General features: G+C 39.4%; 1 protein-coding gene across 1 annotated transcript in view; it reads right to left on the minus strand.

Moving 5' to 3' along the window:
* CFAP54 (cilia and flagella associated protein 54) overlaps positions 1–19,013 on the minus strand; it is a 311,984-nt gene that overhangs the window by 211,742 nt on the left and 81,229 nt on the right. Inside the window, exons 17-21 of the mRNA XM_063446144.1 lie at positions 16,707–16,835; positions 16,263–16,416; positions 12,674–12,751; positions 11,830–11,948; positions 743–922 (exon numbers count right to left, since the gene is read on the minus strand). Coding sequence (XP_063302214.1) covers positions 743–922; positions 11,830–11,948; positions 12,674–12,751; positions 16,263–16,416; positions 16,707–16,835 — 660 coding nt within the window. The remainder of the gene's footprint in view (positions 1–742; positions 923–11,829; positions 11,949–12,673; positions 12,752–16,262; positions 16,417–16,706; positions 16,836–19,013) is intronic.

Here is a 19,013-nt window from a genome sequence, read left to right on the forward strand (position 1 = left end):
GTTAGCAAACAAATTATCTAGAACTATTCCAGCAGCCCAGCTCTCTTGCATGGTCTTCATACTAACTTGCTACTAGCAGTGCTTGGATTTCCTTTGCCATCCTGTTGTGTCCAAGTCTACCTTTCTATCAAGTCCTCTTGCATATTCCTGAATATTGTCTGTACCCCCATATGGCATGATGCCTACCAGGTTCTAGGCTTGCCCTAACATCACTCTCTCCCAACTGCCTATAGTGGACCTATGGGTTTAAAAGGGTCACAAGCAAAGGGCAAAAACTCAAAGAGAACCTTTTGAAAATTTAAAAATAGAGTGATTTCCTTCACCCAAAAGAAGTATTTGAGGGGGTTGCCTATATCAACCATAACAATCTGTTCTTCTAACACAGTGGTTCCCAAACCAGTCCTCCAGGTTCCCCTACCAGTCCACGATTTAGGGAATTCCCAGTTGTGTCTAAGGTGTTTTTCGAAAAAAACAAAACAAGAAAAAATACGCAGCTGAGACACAACTGGGTAATCCCTAGATCCGGGACTGGTTTGGGAACCACTGTTCTAACACGTGAACTGGTTATTGAGTAATTTGGGTCCCTGAGGGTTAGGACACATAACAGACTAAAGAGGTAAGCGGCTAACCTGATCACAAATCTACATACTCATCACGGAAGCTACTGGGAGGAACAATATGGGAGAGGGTGTACATATAAAAATGCTTATTTTTCCAGGTGTCATTATTTTGCATGTATTACCTTAACATCTGATTTAAATCGAGCCGGTTTAAACACCATTGAATTTTCTGTTCTGCAAATCAAAATGGGAGCGGGTGGTATATTTTTATTGCCATTTTTTAAAGTTTCTGATGGCTTGATGCCAGGTAAGTAAACTGCGCTTTCTTCGGCTTCTGCTTTTTCAATCAGTTTCTCTGAATCCTGCAATGAAATTATAAGCAAATGAAAATGTAGGCGATAGAGTTTATTTGTACCTTAAGCATTTGTAGTTTTAAGTTTGCTATTAAAGAAAAACGAAATGTGCCTCCAGTTTTATTAAGGACCATTAATCTCGAAGAGAAGATTAGTTTGCTCTGAAGTAGAACTAAAACATGTTATAAACAGCCATAAGATTAATTTCCTTAAAGTACTAAATGTTACAATGTAACCAGAGCAAAACTGCACTATATTGCTCATTCTACTGACCAACTCCTTGATTACATTCATTTTAGCCATATATACGGTTTTATTATTATAATTATTCATATATTGTTTAAAGGTTAAGTCATAAATAGATAGCAAAAAAATTGTCACAGCACAGACTACAATGACAAAGTGATTCATAAATCAAAAATCTTTTGGTTTACAGGTAAGAGTACAAAAAAAAAATATTTGATTGCATGTTCTGTTAGGAATAGCCTATGTGATATAAAATGTGTCTTTTCCATATGTCCATTGCAAATGGAAATAATTCATATAGCAAGTGAAAAATAGAAATATTGCCCAAACTATTTGGTATGCTGGAATGTTTAAAAAAAGAGAACTGTTTTTTTTTTTTTAAATGTCTGTCACCTTCTGGTGTCCCTGCATATTTTGAAAATACTAATGGTGACTTTGCAGTGCGGTGGCCGCAGGGAAATGTGAGTTTTACTTACCTGAAGCAGTCCCTCGTAGCGGCCGATATCTTCTTCCATGGGATCTTCTGCAGATCCTTGTGCTACATCTGCCGGGAGCCGTCAGCGCGTTTTGTTATGCTTTCAGAAGCGTAGGAAAATACATCGAACAAAGTAATCCCTGTTTTGCCTTATGACATCTTGACTACGTTGGAATCTCAGTGAAATTCCAACATTGTCTCCAACACAGTCTTTATGAGCACGTCGTAAAAATGTTATCTTTACGAAATGTTAATGTTTTGGGGGGAGGGGGTTACAGAGCCGCTTTAAGTGTTAGCTTTATTCAAATGAGCACTAAAAGCATTATAATCAAGACAGCCTGCTGTAGTGATTATGGTAACCGGCATCCCTTGGTGAGATCCCACCATTAAAAGGTTAACCATTTTTCAAATAGCTTGACACCTGTGTCCAGCGGGCACCTGCAATCGAGCCCCTTATCACAGATATCGCTACTTCTGTAGTAGCAGACATTAACTCCAAATATTAACTCTGTTGTATCAAGCAGAGGCTTTAGCGATATCTGTGAAGAGGAGAACAACCGCAAGTGCTTGGGGGCTCCCAGGTTAGTGTCGTTTGAACTCTTGGCACCATAACTACTATGATGGGCTTATTGTGCCTCTTTAAAAGCTACATGGTTGCAGTATATACAGCTTCATCTATGCACTTTGCTGACCAATATGCTAACACAAATCTAAAATTTTACTGGATATTAAAGGAGCACTATAGTCACCTAAACAACTTTAGCTTAATGAAGCAGTTTTGGTGTATAGATCATGCTTCTCAGGTTTCACTGCTCAATGCACTGCCATTTAGGAGTTAAATCACTTTTTTTCTGTTTATGCAACAATTGCCACACCTCCCCTGGCTCTGATTGACAGCCTGCATGGAAAAAACTGGTTTCACCTTTAATCAGATGTAATTTTCCTTAAACAATTGTATCTCTTTCCCTGTAAATTGAACTTTAATCACATAAAGGATGCTTTTGCAGGGTCTAGCAAGCCATTAACATAGCAGGGGAAAAGAAAATCTAAATTAAACAGAACTTGCAATAAAGGAAGGATAAACTTTAGATGACTCTTTACAGGAAGTGTTTAGGAAAGTTGTGCAAGTCACATGCAGGGAGGTGTGACTATGGTTTATAAACAAAGTGATTTAACTCCTAAATGGCAGAGAATTGAGCAGTGAGACTGCAGGGGCAATATCTATGCACCAAAACTGTTTTATTAAGCTTAAATTGTTTTGGTGAATATAGTGTCCCTTTAAGCGGCAGAAGTGTGGATGAAATAAAAATCAGCATTGCATGATGTGCCTCTAATATAGCTACTTATTTCATAACTTTAGTTTTTAGTTGTTTCCTTCTTTCAAGAAGATGTTGCTCTGGAATTTAATTAAATGCTGTAAAATGGGTTTTGTGTTTTGTGTTTTTTTACATACTATGCTAGTTTTCCAGATACCATTACAGAAACAAAACCCAAAGATCTTAGAATTTCGAAACAAAGCAACAACCATCAGTCAAATAAAATCATTAACACCAGAAAACAAAAAAATCAAAGGAAGAGTACATTTAGCTTTCCTAGTTTCTAAGTATGTCACTGGGTCTGGATGCTGTTAATACCCAACATATTGGTATTTATTGTATTGCACAAATACAAATTTAGACCACCCAGGTGCAGTGTAAAACAAGAATAAAAAGAATAGTTACTTCCTTTTATGGTCAGATATAACAAAAGGATTCCTCTCAATCCTCACAGTACATATAGGATAAAACAGAATATATCTAGACCTATAAAGAAATAAAAGAAAGCGCTCATAGGGGATTAACGTTAAGCCATAGGTGTCCCCTTGAGTTTATATCGCACTTACAGAATATCTGTAGTTTTCAAGCTCATCAAATTGATGGATATCCCCAGATTCCTCGAAATTAGGATGGTAGATTAAGCATGCAAAAGATAAAAAATATCATAGTGCAACACCGTTTGAAAAGTAAAATCACAGCTTTTAATGGTTACACTTACAATATAGTAGTGGTAAAAAGGCTCATCAAAATTATTCTGTTTTCTTCCATCAGTGTGGGGCCAAAACGTCCTTATAAAGAGGTCAGGCAGGCAAAACAGATACACATTTATAAAATAATAAAATGCCAATAAAATAAAAGTCTCAAGTCTCTACGCGTTTCGTCTGGGTCACCAGACTTCCTCAGGAGTAGTGCTTCAATTCCTCTGGGGGCTTCACCTTCCTTTTATAGGTCTCACCGGTATTTCAATCCAATTTTCAAAAGAACGATCAGCTGTGTGTCGGTTTAATCATTCACTCCATATATGGAGTTCCGGATCCTGCTTGTGGAACGCACATGCGTTCCATAGACCCGGAAACATCCACTTCTTCCCCATCTGAGCGGACGTACGTCACTGGAACGCACGTGCGTTCCACTTCGTCCGATTTTCATATCGACATCAGAAGGTCCCCACAGTGCAAACAGAAAAAATAGAATTTCATCATATTAGTTTCAATGTACAGTCATTATAAATTAAGTTTGTTTCTCTCTTTATGCATGCAGTGTTGTTTCTAGCTCTAATGTCTAATTCGGTCTAAGGCATAATAGGATCAGGATTTTATATTCCCACAGTTAATGTTTATCAGGACCTAGATGCTGTCCATTAGTATGTTAAAATCTCCTGCTCTATACCATTACTGAGCAATTCACATCATATATAGGATTGTGTATTTTGATCACACTTCTCTTATTTACATATTGAAAGTATATAATATTGTCTAAATATATAAGAGAAATAAGCTTATTAAGAGGGCAACAGAAAAAAAGGGGGAGGTGTGTGCAAGAGGTGATGGTGGCAAAGGGAAAGATTCTGGAGTCACTGGCCAAAAATATGTATATATAAAATAAGAAAAAAAAAGGAAAAAAATAATAAGAAAAAAATATATGAGAGAAAAAAAATATAATAATAATAAAATAAAATAAAATAAAACAATAAAAATAAAAATAAAAATAAAAATAAAAATAAAAATGAAAATAAAAATAAAAATAAATAAAAATAAAAATAAAAATAAAAATAAAAATAAAAATAAAAATAAAAAGTAAAAATAAAAATAAAAATAAATATAAAGATGAAAATGAAAATGAAAATAAAAATAAAAATAAAAATAAAAATAAAAATAAAAATAAAAATAAATAATAAATAATAAAAATAAGAATAAATAGGATAAATAGAATAAATAGATGTGATTATTATTATTATTATTTTATTTTTATTTTTATTGTTTTATTTTATTTTATTTTATTATTATTATATTTTTTTTCTCTCATATATTTTTTTCTTATTATTTTTTTCCTTTTTTTTTTCTTATTTTATATATACATATTTTTGGCCAGTGACTCCAGAATCTTTCCCTTTGCCACCATCACCTCTTGCACACACCTCCCCCTTTTTTTCTGTTGCCCTCTTAATAAGCTTATTTCTCTTATATATTTAGACAATATTATATACTTTCAATATGTAAATAAGAGAAGTGTGATCAAAATACACAATCCTATATATGATGTGAATTGCTCAGTAATGGTATAGAGCAGGAGATTTTAACATACTAATGGACAGCATCTAGGTCCTGATAAACATTAACTGTGGGAATATAAAATCCTGATCCTATTATGCCTTAGACCGAATTAGACATTAGAGCTAGAAACAACACTGCATGCATAAAGAGAGAAACAAACTTAATTTATAATGACTGTACATTGAAACTAATATGATGAAATTCTATTTTTTCTGTTTGCACTGTGGGGACCTTCTGATGTCGATATGAAAATCGGACGAAGTGGAACGCACGTGCGTTCCAGTGACGTACGTCCGCTCAGATGGGGAAGAAGTGGATGTTTCCGGGTCTATGGAACGCATGTGCGTTCCACAAGCAGGATCCGGAACTCCATATATGGAGTGAATGATTAAACCGACACACAGCTGATCGTTCTTTTGAAAATTGGATTGAAATACCGGTGAGACCTATAAAAGGAAGGTGAAGCCCCCAGAGGAATTGAAGCACTACTCCTGAGGAAGTCTGGTGACCCAGACGAAACGCGTAGAGACTTGAGACTTTTATTTTATTGGCATTTTATTATTTTATAAATGTGTATCTGTTTTGCCTGCCTGACCTCTTTATAAGGACGTTTTGGCCCCACACTGATGGAAGAAAACAGAATAATTTTGATGAGCCTTTTTACCACTACTATATTGTAAGTGTAACCATTAAAAGCTGTGATTTTACTTTTCAAACGGTGTTGCACTATGATATTTTTTATCTTTTGCATGCTTAATCTACCATCCTAATTTCGAGGAATCTGGGGATATCCATCAATTTGATGAGCTTGAAAACTACAGATATTCTGTAAGTGCGATATAAACTCAAGGGGACACCTATGGCTTAACGTTAATCCCCTATGAGCGCTTTCTTTTATTTCTTTATAGGTCTAGATATATTCTGTTTTATCCTATTTATTGTATTGATCTGGATAAAATGTTTTAATGCCCTTAGTCCTAGACTTCTGCAAGCTGACATACTGCAAGTGGAGCTCTAAACACTGAACGGTCTCATTGGATTTAAAGATTCCAAATGGTTATCAAGAGAAAGCTATGTGAAGCTGTAGATATGAGCTACGGTTTACTCAATCTCTCTGTCTTTAATTATTACAAGTAAATAATGAGCTGAAAGATAATGGGAAGGCTGGAAGCTTTGCTCTGGAGGGGTCCATCATAATAACTGTTATGAGCCCCATATGGCAAAAGATTTGTCCTGTGACTGGGACAGCTGTGCAGATATCTTTTCATAATTGCAATACAGTAAACACAGTGTTTAAGCTTGGATATAGGAAAGCTTTTCAAGTTCATCAAGCTAAACGGCTTTCAGAGATTTAATGGCCTCAGCAGCAAATATTTTTTTGTCCATTCTTTAAAAATGGGATTTTGTGATACAGAGCAATAATGAGTGGCTGATTTTAAAGGATCATTAGTCAAGAGAAATACATGTAATTCAACTATCTCCAGTGGCCGAACTAAAAAATAAAAGAGAAATTTAATAATTAGGTGTTAAAGTAGAATGATATATATTAGATTAAAAACAAAGTTCTAAAAGAATTTAACTCTCCCTTTCCCCAAATTGAATTCAGAATTTAGTGCATATATAATTGTTAAAATGTGTTTTCTAACTTAAATCAAATTAAGCCATAATGCTTCTAACTTATATATTGAAAACCATAAATTAAAGTTAGCCTGTCGTAGCAAATCTAGGTCTACAGTTGTTTAACCAGCTGGCTTGACTTGTGTTATACAATTAAATAGTTATATTAACCCTGTCTCCTGCTGAAAGCATCAATCATGATTTCAGTGGGTGTTACTTGTTAACAGACTTGCTTCCCATAACAGATTAAAAGTCCCCTACACTGTATGTTCACCTTATGGTATGTAAATAAAATGTATGTATTCTCTCTCCAATCTCAGATTGCCTGTCCAAAGCTAAATCATTGTGGTTCCTTCTCTCCATGCCGCTGGTGCTGCTCTCACACAGATCACCACTCCTACCACCTTCTCTTTGCAGGCATTGCTTTACCTTATTCTGAAGACAAACAGGAAAGATGCCCATAGGAGGATTTCCCTTCTAACAGTCTTGCAGAGCACAGCCTTCTTATCTCTTCTGATCGATACAGACTGAATTGACTGACAGGAGGGGAAATTGATGGTTTTTTTTAATCTCCGATTTTAGAGAAAACTAGCTATTTGGTAGCAGTTCTGCTAGTACAATGTATAGATCAAGAAAGCCCTTTAAGAAAGAAAGCACGAATAGCCAAAAGTCTGCTCAGACACTGTCTTTAACATGCCTTAAAATCTTCTCTCTGGCTGTCTAATGCCAACCCATTTTGGAAAATGTAAGGTTTTCACTCTAAGGGGTGAAGTTGTTTTTACTTTACATACACCAAAAGATTACTATTTGAGAATGATTTGCCAATTTCCATTCACTGAAGAGAATGCAGATTCATTAGTAATTGCTCAGAATGTCAAACCTCAGCAGGTCAAAGGGCGATTCCTAGAACCTAAATATATTAATTTACATTTATAGACTGAACTACAGCTGACCATATTTTTTGTTAGGGTGACAAATTCACAGATTCTGATATCAATAAAAAATAACCAGTAAGATATGTCTAGGCTCAGTCTCTTGCTACAGCAAAACCAAAACTCAGGCTCCTTATCATGTGTAGATCCCAACCAGCATCATGCAGATCTACTTAGTGGGCTTCACGTGCTTGCAGAGTGTATAGGACTCCAAGATGAGTCAGAATTGTGCCCGATTTGTCCAATGTCAGACCTAAGTAATGGCAGAAAAGTGTAGGGGACTCAACTGCACACATTCTCTTTCTCTCTCTTTTTTTATACCAGGTACTAATGGCAAACGAACAGGCAGATTAACCATACAGCAGCCTTCATAATTTAGATTAAAGGGACTGGATAGTAGAAAGACTTGGGACAACTACAGCTCCCGGCAATACTTAACTAACTGGGTATTTTAGTATGAGAGGTTGTGAGTAGCAGTGAGTAACACAAAAACGAGCATAATGGAAAGTTATTGTGACACTAATTATGTAGAACACCACAAATGCTTATATAAAAATTTGCTACATTTTGCTTGCAGCTACAGTCCAAATAGTTGGCATCGATATGAGGCATCATCAGAAGTTGCGCGCCTCAAACTAAACCATGTCTTCCTAAATTAAGAAAAACAATAATATGGGTACTTTTCTCCCAGTAGTCCAGTGGAATAGAATGAGGTTTACTTCTAATGGTCCCCTATGCTGATTGGCGCAACTCATGCCTGTTGATCTCACTGTATCTTCCAGCTGACCGAGTGTCACGTTCACAGTAAATGATGTGGAACACAACTGCAGATTTCTTAGGACTTTGATCTTTTATTAAGACACTTAGATGGAACTGAGACTTCAGTTCCAGAATTACAGTTACTGTTTCTTTAAATAATAAACGGTTTGTTTCATTTAGCATTGACAAGGTTCAGAATTCATTAGAGTCCGTTATTCTTGTTAACAGTTCAAATTATAAGAGATTAAATACTTTGGAATTATTAGTAGCAAGAATGGTACAGCTGAACTTGAATAATACTTGATTTGAGGAAAGCTGTAGCAGGATTGCTGGACAACTTGATAGCAGACTTTAGTATGAAGAAATAAGATTATCTGTAGCAAGACAGGTACAGCTGAACTTGAATAATACTTGATTTGAGGAAAGCTGTAGCAGGATTGCTGGACAACTTGATAGCAGACTTTAGTATGAAGAAATAAGATTATCTGTAGCAAGACAGGTACAGCTGAACTTGAATAATACTTGATTTGAGGAAAGCTGTAGCAGGATTGCTGGACAACTTGATAGCAGACTTTAGTATGAAGAAATAAGATTATCTGTAGCAAGACAGGTACAGCTGAACTTGAATAATACTTGATTTGAGGAAAGCTGTAGCAGGCTTGCTTGAGAACTTGATAGCAGACTTTAGTAAGTTGAAATAAATCTTTAGCATTGTTAGCTCTTAACTCAGAGACTGTAAGTTACTTAACTTCAAGAAGTAGATGGATTGTGTCCCCAGCTCTCCTCAGAGGCGGTTGCTTCAGTGAATGGTTGCCAAGAGTGCTGGTAGTTCTCTGTGATGAGGAGAGATGATGGGGACTTGAATATTCCTCCAGTCCGGTCTAGCAGCGAGTGGTCGTCTCAGCGAGGTATGTGAGCCGGTGAGTTTGGCGCGGTACGCGTTTCAATAATCCAACGTCTATCAGCTGGTGCGGTCGCATTAAATAGCAGACCGCGGCAATGGGGGTGTGGCTAAGCTCTGTCAAACCCGGAAGTATGAGGAGACATCGGGAGGCTTAAGGCCTGACACCGAGCACTCTAACTAAGCTTCTTTGTTCTTAGTTTCTGCTATCCACCCAGTAGACACAGAAATGGTTTTTCATTAAACTCTAAATTGTAATAATTTGAAATTCGCATTACAACATTCAGGCTAAAGTAGCCAAGCTGAGACTATAGAAGTTTTGGAGAGTTTCTCTAAATCATGTTTAATAATGCTATGTTTGCCAACATTTTTCAATTAGGAGTTTACTGACTGTCACTGGAGTCGTATCCCAACACGCAAAGAGGAAACACGAAAGAGAAAACCCACAAAAGGTGGATCCGAAAGACGTATTACCGAGCCTTAGAATGGCCAGACTTAACGTATTAATACAACAAGAAACAGGCTCAAGATAAATCAAGGTCAGGATTACAGAAATACTCAAGACAAAGACAAAAATCATGAGCCAAATACGAAGCCGAGGTCAGGATACCAGAAGTCACAAGTCAAATACAGGAAATCACAAGGGAATCTCTAGGAGCACTAAACAAGGATCTAACAGAAACCATGATAGGGATATGAATGGGGGCTAAAACAAGCCTTAAAAAGGCTTAACTATGTTCTGATAGGTCCATGTCATCACTGCAATCCAATGCAATCCAATGCAATCCCAATGATAACATGGTCACTTTAAGAGTGGGCGTGACGTCACGTCCATATCTATTTATAGACATCCTGCCGCACGGCTGCGTGGTTCGGCCAGACCACGTGGCAGGAGAAGGTCTGTGTTGCTCGAGGGAGGTGAATCTCCATCAGTGTGCCGCAAAGCCACGTGGAGTGGTCGGACTGCGCGGCAGGGGAGGTCTGCACGGCTCGGTAAAGGTAGGCAATGCCACACTGATTCACCCTAAAAATGAGGGTGACTAGTGACGGGGATAGGGACAGAGTTATGTTGAAACAGGTAGACAATGTACACATAAATCAAACAGTAAAAGGGATAGTAAGCACTATAACCACTACAGTGTGCTGTAGTGGTTATGTTTCCAAAAGTCCATTGATGCTGTCTGAGGGTAAAATGTCAAAGCACTTATGAATGATTTGACATGTATCTGTCTAAGTTGGGTGCCGCATTGCTTATCATTTGAGCTGATGTGCCACTGAATGTTGTTAAAACATGGAATGAGTTGGTATAGTAATGCAGAAGTATGAACTCCAGCTTTAGCAACACAACAGAGGCAGCTAAATATATTATCATTAATAAACTGTTTAATAGATTAACAGGTGACGGTGCCATAAGACTACTGCCAACATAACCACTATTACGGTAGTGCTTAGTATATTACTATATTGTAAGTAAAACAGAAAAAAATGTTTCATATTGTTTTAATAAACTGTTTAATAATATTTACTCACAAATAGAATCATGCAAAATGAGATATTATGCAAATATTTGCATCAGATGCTTTTCGGTGCTATTGCAAAGAGGTGTTTGATTCAACGCAAATGTTAAAGAGAAAGAGATTAAAAAGCAAAACAACACAACTAATGACTAACGTTTATAGCTGTAAATAAATATACCTTAACCCCCAATGAAACATCATCAAATAGATGAGATTATTAGAGGATTCCTTTACGGCTAGAATTGTTTAAACATTGCAAAACTATTTGTATATTCTAAATTGCATTACAGGAATCCTTACAAAGTAAACCTTGACACATTTTGTATAATAGTGATATCTTATATTGACCAAGATTAAAAAAATAATGTATTATATTAGTGATTTCTTATATTGACCAAGATTAAAAAAATAATGTATTATATTAGTGATTTCTTATATTGACCAAGATTAAAAAAATAATGTATTATATTAGTGATATCTTATATGGACCAAGATTAAAAAATATTGTATTATATTAGTGATATCTTATATTGACCAAGATTAAAACATATTGAATTATATTAGTGATATTTTATATTGACCAAGATTAAAAAAATAATGTATTATATTAGTGATATCTTATATGGACCAAGATTAAAACATATTGTATTATATTAGTGATATCTTATATGGACCAAGATTAAAACATATTGTATTATATTAGTGATATCTTATATTGACAACGATTTAAAATGTTTACATAGACTATAGGAGTGGTTTATTTTTAGATTTATTAAATACTTTGAACCATCAATCTCATCTATATCTTTATTATATCATGTTTAATGACACACAACCGATTACTTACTTAAAACATAAAAAAAATCGAAACCAGCATTACCTCCAGGAGTTTGTTAGGAGACACTCCACCACTTCCAACATTAAACTGAACCGCCTTTTGCATGAAAAAAATAGCCAGGGACAACTTATTCTTCTTTATTTTATCAATTATTTCAGATTCTGCCGTACAAAAACGTAATAAACAGATTAGTACACATATAAAGAAAATACAGATGTAATACTTACAATTCCCTTTTTTAATTACAAGAATGCTGCAGGCTAAAAAAAAAGCTGCTGTGTTGGTAGTCTCTGACCTTGATCACAATTTGGTGCATGTATTCGATCAATAATGTTTTTGGAATTTTGGTTGGAATTAAAAAAAAACAAAAAAAAAACCCACAGATCATAATCAAATTAAAAATAGGTATAACTTTAGTTGCAATCATTAATCACAAAATCTCGAGATTGATACTATGAGATTCTGAGGTTAACAATCAAAGCATCCATTCTGGAAAGATATGACCAGCCTGTTTACTCCCTTTTATAATGCAGTGGTGTTGATAATAGGTGAATGCATTGTGTGACATGTCATGATTCCCTTTTATTCCAGAAGTTTGGTCCTTAAGGGGTTAATTGATATTTAAAGGAAGATGGAGCACCTCACAAAAAAGGTTAAACGGACACTATAATCACCAGAACAGCTGCAGCTTAATGTAGTGGTTATAGTGTATATTGCCTGTCCTTGAAGTGTTTTCAATGTAAATGCTGCCTTTTCAGAGGTTAATTGGCCAGCATGGAATGTTAACTTGAAAATAATTATCAAACATTAGATAGTTATCAATGCCTATCTTACTGATGTGTATATATACATACAATATAATATATATTCTAATATATTTACTTACCGGTTTGGAAATGTGATGATTCAGAATGTCCTTGCTTGCTAAGAGAGCTTTTCAATGGTCTTATATAGCCACTACCCCCTATAAACAGAAGACACACATTTTGAGATACAGCATTTGAGTATAATTACACTGACAAGATAGAATGAGTCCATACAATATGGTAATTTACTAACATGTGAATTATCAGGATCTACGTTTCCTTAAAGGACCACTAAAGATGCCCAGATCACTGAATCTTAATAAATTGTCTGGGTGCGGTGGTCCCTTAGTTTTAATCGAGCAATGCAAAACGTTGTCGTTTAGTAGATATGGTAATGTTAACGTTGAATGGTTAAATATGTCTCTAGTGGTTGCCTTGCAGACAGCCACCAGAGATGCTTCCGCTGTAAGTACAGAGTCAAACTCATTTCTCATAGCTAACCTCAGCAGTAACGCCATTTCAGTGAAACCACTTAGCACACACTTCACCACAAACAGCCCCTCCTACATACATGCCAGCCAAGTATAATGTTGTTCTCTGGTAACCCACTTATGGAGACACTAGAGACAAGTCACCGTCAAACACAGGAATTCCAGGAATGGAATAAAGGAATGAACCCAGAACACCCAGCATAAAGAAAACCAGACATAGAATAGAAAACCAGAAAAAAAACAAGAAAACTAAACAAGAATTGTAAAAGGGGTACTGGATATCAGAAGCCAAGGCCAGACATCTGAACAGAACGTGACAGACCCATGCTAGAGGGGTATCTGTAACACCTCACTGAAAATCGTCTGGGGTTGTTATATCTCTCGTGTGGAGGTATTTTGGATCCGGAGCACCCTTTTGGGTGGGATCAGTCTCATATGCAAATGTTAAGAGTCCCTCTGTAATGGCACAAGATGAGCTAAATACAGCTTAAAAGTTGAGTGGGGACCCACCGAAGAGCAAGCTCTTTGAGTTGTTGTCTATTTTCAGTATTCTATTGCACTATGTTTTGGTTTGTGAATTATTATAAAAAAAAAAAAAGTCATAGATAACTTTTACTATTTGGCTATTTTGGCATAAAATGAATACATTTTCCCCAAGGTATTGGGTATTTTACTGAATAACCTTGTTAATGCTCAGCCAAGGTACTGGTAATTACATTAAAACCACGTCCGGCATGGCGAGCACCTATCATATCAACAAAACACCACAAATGATTATTATTATGGTCATTGTCACAAATACTATCTAACTAAGAATACTGCAGAGTCAATGACTACAAAACACCAATATAAAGATAGTTATTCACTAAAGTGTGATTAGTAGGAATTCAAAGTGTATTTAAATATTTTAAGCCAAAACATTCAAATTGGAAACATAATTGACTTGGAAAATCTGTCCATTTCAATTGTTTTAACTTCTAATTTGAAATTTACTTTGGATTACCCACAATTCACATTTTAGTAACTAAACATACTCTTGCACAGGGCCGTCTTTAGCGCGGGGCAAACGGGGCAGCTGCCCCGGGCCCAGTTGCTCCTGGGGGGCCCCAGAGCAGCTGCTCCGTGGGCCCCGCGATTTGCGCAGCCACCCTTGGACCCGGCAGTGCGGCTGCACAGAGCCGCACCATCCCGCATGCTAAAGAGGGCCCCCGGGTGGCCCATGCACAAAGGGCCACCCGGGGGGCATGTGCCAGCAGGGGCCCAGTCGGGCGCTGTTACGCTTAAACAGCGCGACCGGGCCCCTTCCTGTTCGGCAGCCGGATGGGAGGAAGTGAGTGCCGCGCGTCACTTCCTCCCACCGGAGATTAGAGCCGCACAGGAGGAGAAAGGCAGGGAGGAGGGGAGTTTCAAAGTGGAACTCCCAACTACCTCAGCCTGCCACTGGACTCCAGGGAAACCACCCTCCAGAAAAGGTAAGGGTGGTTGGAGGGTGGCTAAATGTATGTTAGTATGTTTGTGTGTGTATGTCTGTGTCAGTATTTCTGTCTGTCTGTGTGTGTGTCAGTATTTCTGTCTGTGTGTGTCAGTATTTCTGTCTGTGTGTGTCAGTATGTGTGTGTCAGTATGTGTGTGTCAGTATGTCTGTCTGTGTTTCAGTGTGTCTGTGTGTGTGTCAATACTTCTGTCAGTGTGTGTGTGTCAGCATGTCTGTGTGTGTCAGTATTTCTTTGTGTGTCAATACTTCTGTCAGTGTGTGTGTCACTATTTATGTGTGTGTCAGAATGTCTGTCTGTGTGTGTGTGTGTCAGTACGTCTGTCTGTGTTTCAGTGTGTCTGTGTGTATATCAGTATGCCTGTGTGTGTCAGCATGTCTGTGTGTGTGTCAATACTTCTGTCAGTGTATGTGTGTCAGTATTTCTGTCAGTGTATGTGTCTGTGTGTGTGTCAGTACATCTGTCAGTGTATGTGTCTGTGTGTCAGTATGTCTGTGTGTGTGTCAGTGTGTCTGTGTGTATGTCAGTATGTCTGTGTGTATGTCAGTATGCCTGTGTGTGTCAGCATGTCTGTGTGTGTGTGTGTCAATACGTCTGTCAGTGTATGTGTCTGTATGTGTTGCAGTATATCTGTCAGTGTATGTGTCTGTGTGTGTATGTATGTGCGTCTGTGTGTGTGTCAGTATGTCTGAATGTGTGTCAATATGTCGGCCAGTATATATTTGTGTGTCAGTGTATGTGTGTGTCAGTATGTATCTGTGAATGTTTTAATATGTCTGTCTGTGTGTGTATGTGTCAATATGTCAGTGATTGGGGGTTGGGCGTAATTGGGGGGTTGGTGGATTGAGAGGGTCGCAGGGCCTAGGGGGCCCAACAAAATTCTTTGCCCAGGGTCCTATTCATATTATAGACGGCCCTGCTCTTGCATGTAAAGAATACTCGCTTGTGAATGGCGTTATAATACTAATGAATCTAGCACAATTACAAAGTACATTTTTAGATCGCTCCATAATGACACCTGCCATTTTGTGATACTCAATAATGGTGTAATGTCTTAACCCCTTAAGGACCAAACTTCTGGAATAAAAGGGAATCATGACATGTCACACATGTCATGTGTCCTTAAGGGGTTAAACTAGAGCCCTTTGTCAGTTTTCATTGTGTCCCTCAAGATACACAGCTGGGGAAGCCAATGGCTATAAAGGCTCAACTACCAGGAAGAAAACCCCATATTTTTAAATACCCCCAACTTTTATAAAATCATAAATTAAAATGAGACACATTAGAAAGAAATTGCTAATCGTAGGCCAAATAACTGATACGGAAAAAATCTCTAAATATTTTGGCCTACATTTTTCAATCCTTTACATTTTCCTGTTGAGTTAATACACCACCCTTAGGACTGTTAATAATTATTTATTCTATTCTCATAGATTCCTGTATGATGGAGATATCAAAGCACTCTGAAGGTGTATTTTTTTTTTTAAAGATACAAAGCCGTATGTGAAAAGCACAAGCGCAGCTCCCTGGAATTTGATTAAGCCCTGCCTTATATGTTTTATTTGATGGGATACAGGTTTTTATCAAGCTCATCAACTATATTACAAAGCTTTATTAGGTGGTAAGGTATATTTTCAGAGAGATAATTTGTTTTTGTATAGTTCTATTACAATCTAATCTCCTACCTTGCAGAAGATTGAGAAGTTTGACAGACACTCGGTGCTGAGTTACAATTAACTCAAGTTGTAAATCCATCATCATCAGACTATTTGCAAGCGATTTGGATGCGCTGTTCTGCACCTCGGAAGCATTTTTTAAATGCGGACTCTTTGCACCTAGCTGATTGCAAACGCAAATAGTCAGAGAAAGGGATTAGTATTAATTCATGTTGATTTTTTGATGTAATTAGTTTCTAATCCTAACAAACAAAACTTCAAAGGCTTAAACACAAATATATAAATCATTAAATATTCAATAAAGCAAGAAATCTGAATAATCTAGGCTGCTTTTCTCATATAGCCGTGAACGCGGAGACGTAAGCTTGGTGAGGCCTAAAGACTATTTACACAATCTGCCTTACAGCAGCTATACAAATGGAAAATAATAATCATTTAAAGCTACAATCTCACCGTTCCACAGTAGTGGTCAATCACAGATGCTTCATCTGGCATGATGCCATGAGAACGCGCAAGAGAAATTCCTTTGATTGCTTTTTCCAGTGTCTCATTTGCAAAAACAAGTTGTGTTACAGGATCTCTCTGCAAATAGAAGTTAGTTAAATATTAGTTAATACTGAGACTAGATCTCACTTGATGAAGTTTCAAAGTTTGCAAAAATGAGAGAGACTACTAAAACGTGCTCTGTAAACCTATCCAAATGATCACTAAGAGTGCAGATTTATCTATAAGACTATATGTACAGACATCAAATGTCCACAGAGAACCTCGGAGACCTACAAAGATGGGTCCATCACAACTGTTCAACAGGTGGGAGATGAGGGAATCGGTCACTTCTCTTTAACGGTTAAAGGACAGATGATTAACGCTGTTTATTATAGTAAATCTTGCAAGGGTTATTCACTGAAGTTTGAAGTGACAGGAATTTAAATGAAGCCCACGGAACAACGCAGAGGGGGAGTGGGCCTTGACAGGGCCAGAGAGTGGGCAGGGTTAAGAATTGGGGGTGGGCTTAGGGTAATGCAGCGTGGGGGTGGTCTAAGAGCAAGTTAAATAGCGGCCATCTTAGAGAGGAGCCATTTTAACAGAAATTCACTTACCTGTTCTTTGTCAGGTCTGTGGGTTTCCTCTGCTTTCTCGTTTCTGCAGGTATGGCGTCATTAGAAGAAATCCTGGAGGGAGTTCGAGCGGCTGTCAAGGATCGGGGCATGGAGTGGCTACATCAGCAGCTCGGCGCTGCTGCGACTTCCCGGGAGCCGGAGCGGAGGCCTACACGGAGGACGAGGCCGCCGCAGCGTCTCAGCCCGGGTGTGGCACCCGCACCTCGTCGTCGGAGGAGCCCGTCGGTAGAGGATGGGGATATGGCGACTGGTTCCGGCAGCGGTTTGTCGAAGCAGGCGGCGCCGGTCACTGGGACGGCTAGCCAGGCGAGGAAGGCCACGGCGAAAGGAGCGCGGGGGAAGATGGCGCCCCGCGGATCTGCGGTTGGCAGGAAAGCGGGAACGGAGCCGGTTTCCAGGACAGCTGTCGGGAAGAGTGGGTCGGGAAGCGGCCAGGTGGCCAGGGAGCCCGGAGTGTCGGGAAGCGGTGAGTCGAACACCAGGGGGGGTTTGGAGAGTCATGGAGAGAGGGTTGCTGCAGGCTCTTCACTAGCGGTCCCGTCTCAGGAGCATGGGGATCGGGTCAGCAGTGGTCAGAGGGCGGCCTTATCGAGAGCCAGGTCGGGGAGCAGGACAGAGGGAGGAGAGAGGGGACGCTGCGAGCTTAGCCACAATTCGAAGAGAGCGGCAACAGCCAGGGATGCTTCTCTTAGTCAGGTAGTAGTGGTCAGCGGAGGACAGGAGTCGACGAGTTGCGGTCAGCCGGGCGGGGAGGGGCCGGGGCCCATGACAGCTGGTGGAGGCAGGCGAGGCGGAGAAGTGCGGGAGGGCCCGGTAGGCAGCTCCCAGGGGGGTATGACTAAGAGGCCTAGTGTTTGGAGGGGAAGGAGCGAAGAGCGGCGCAGCGCTAGCGCCAGGCACAGCAGAAGTAAGTGCACGGACAGAGGTCGGATGAGTGTGGACAGGAGCCCGTCACAGGACAGGCGTAGCGACTCCAGGCACAGTTGCGGAGTCAGGCAGCGGAGGTCCGCTTCAGGGAATTGGAGGGGGTGTAGTCGGCTGAGTGTATCCGGTTCTTCAGTTGGGAGTGGCCGGGATCGGAGGCTGAGGTCTGTCAGCAGGGACCGTGGGGCGGCTAGGAAGAGCCGGGACTGGGACAGAAGGGAGGAGCGTAGGGAGCACAGGCGGGCAGGGGACCGATCGGACAGACTGCCCAGGTTATCGTCTCCTTACAGGTCGCGGAGTCACACGCCAGCGGTTCCGAGGAGAGACCAGGAATGCAGGAGTCGGCGATGTGCGGAAGCTCCGGGGCCTGACAGGGCCGGTGGAAGGACGGCATCCCCTGGGCCTGAGGCGGCCGGGGGCAACAGTGGTGAGTCGAGCTCTGCATTACATCCAGGCACACTCATAGGCTGTTTGAAATCTTTCTTGGACTCCTGGGAGGAAGGTAGGGAGTCACAGCAGTTTGGTAGAGTATGGGCCACAGACGGGGACCACGGTAAGGTAGTTACTAGTAGAGGTTCGTTATCGGGGGGGGTTGCCAGTGGGGACGCGAATGCCGCGCATCCGCTTGTGGGATCGACGGAAGGGGCATCTGAACAGGAGGCAGGTTTTGGGGACATCTCGGAGGCCGCGCGGCAAAACGTGCACGTGTCCTTCG

This window comes from Pelobates fuscus, chromosome 3 (genome assembly GCF_036172605.1).
Source record: "Pelobates fuscus isolate aPelFus1 chromosome 3, aPelFus1.pri, whole genome shotgun sequence".
NCBI classification, from domain to species: Eukaryota; Metazoa; Chordata; class Amphibia; order Anura; family Pelobatidae; genus Pelobates; species Pelobates fuscus.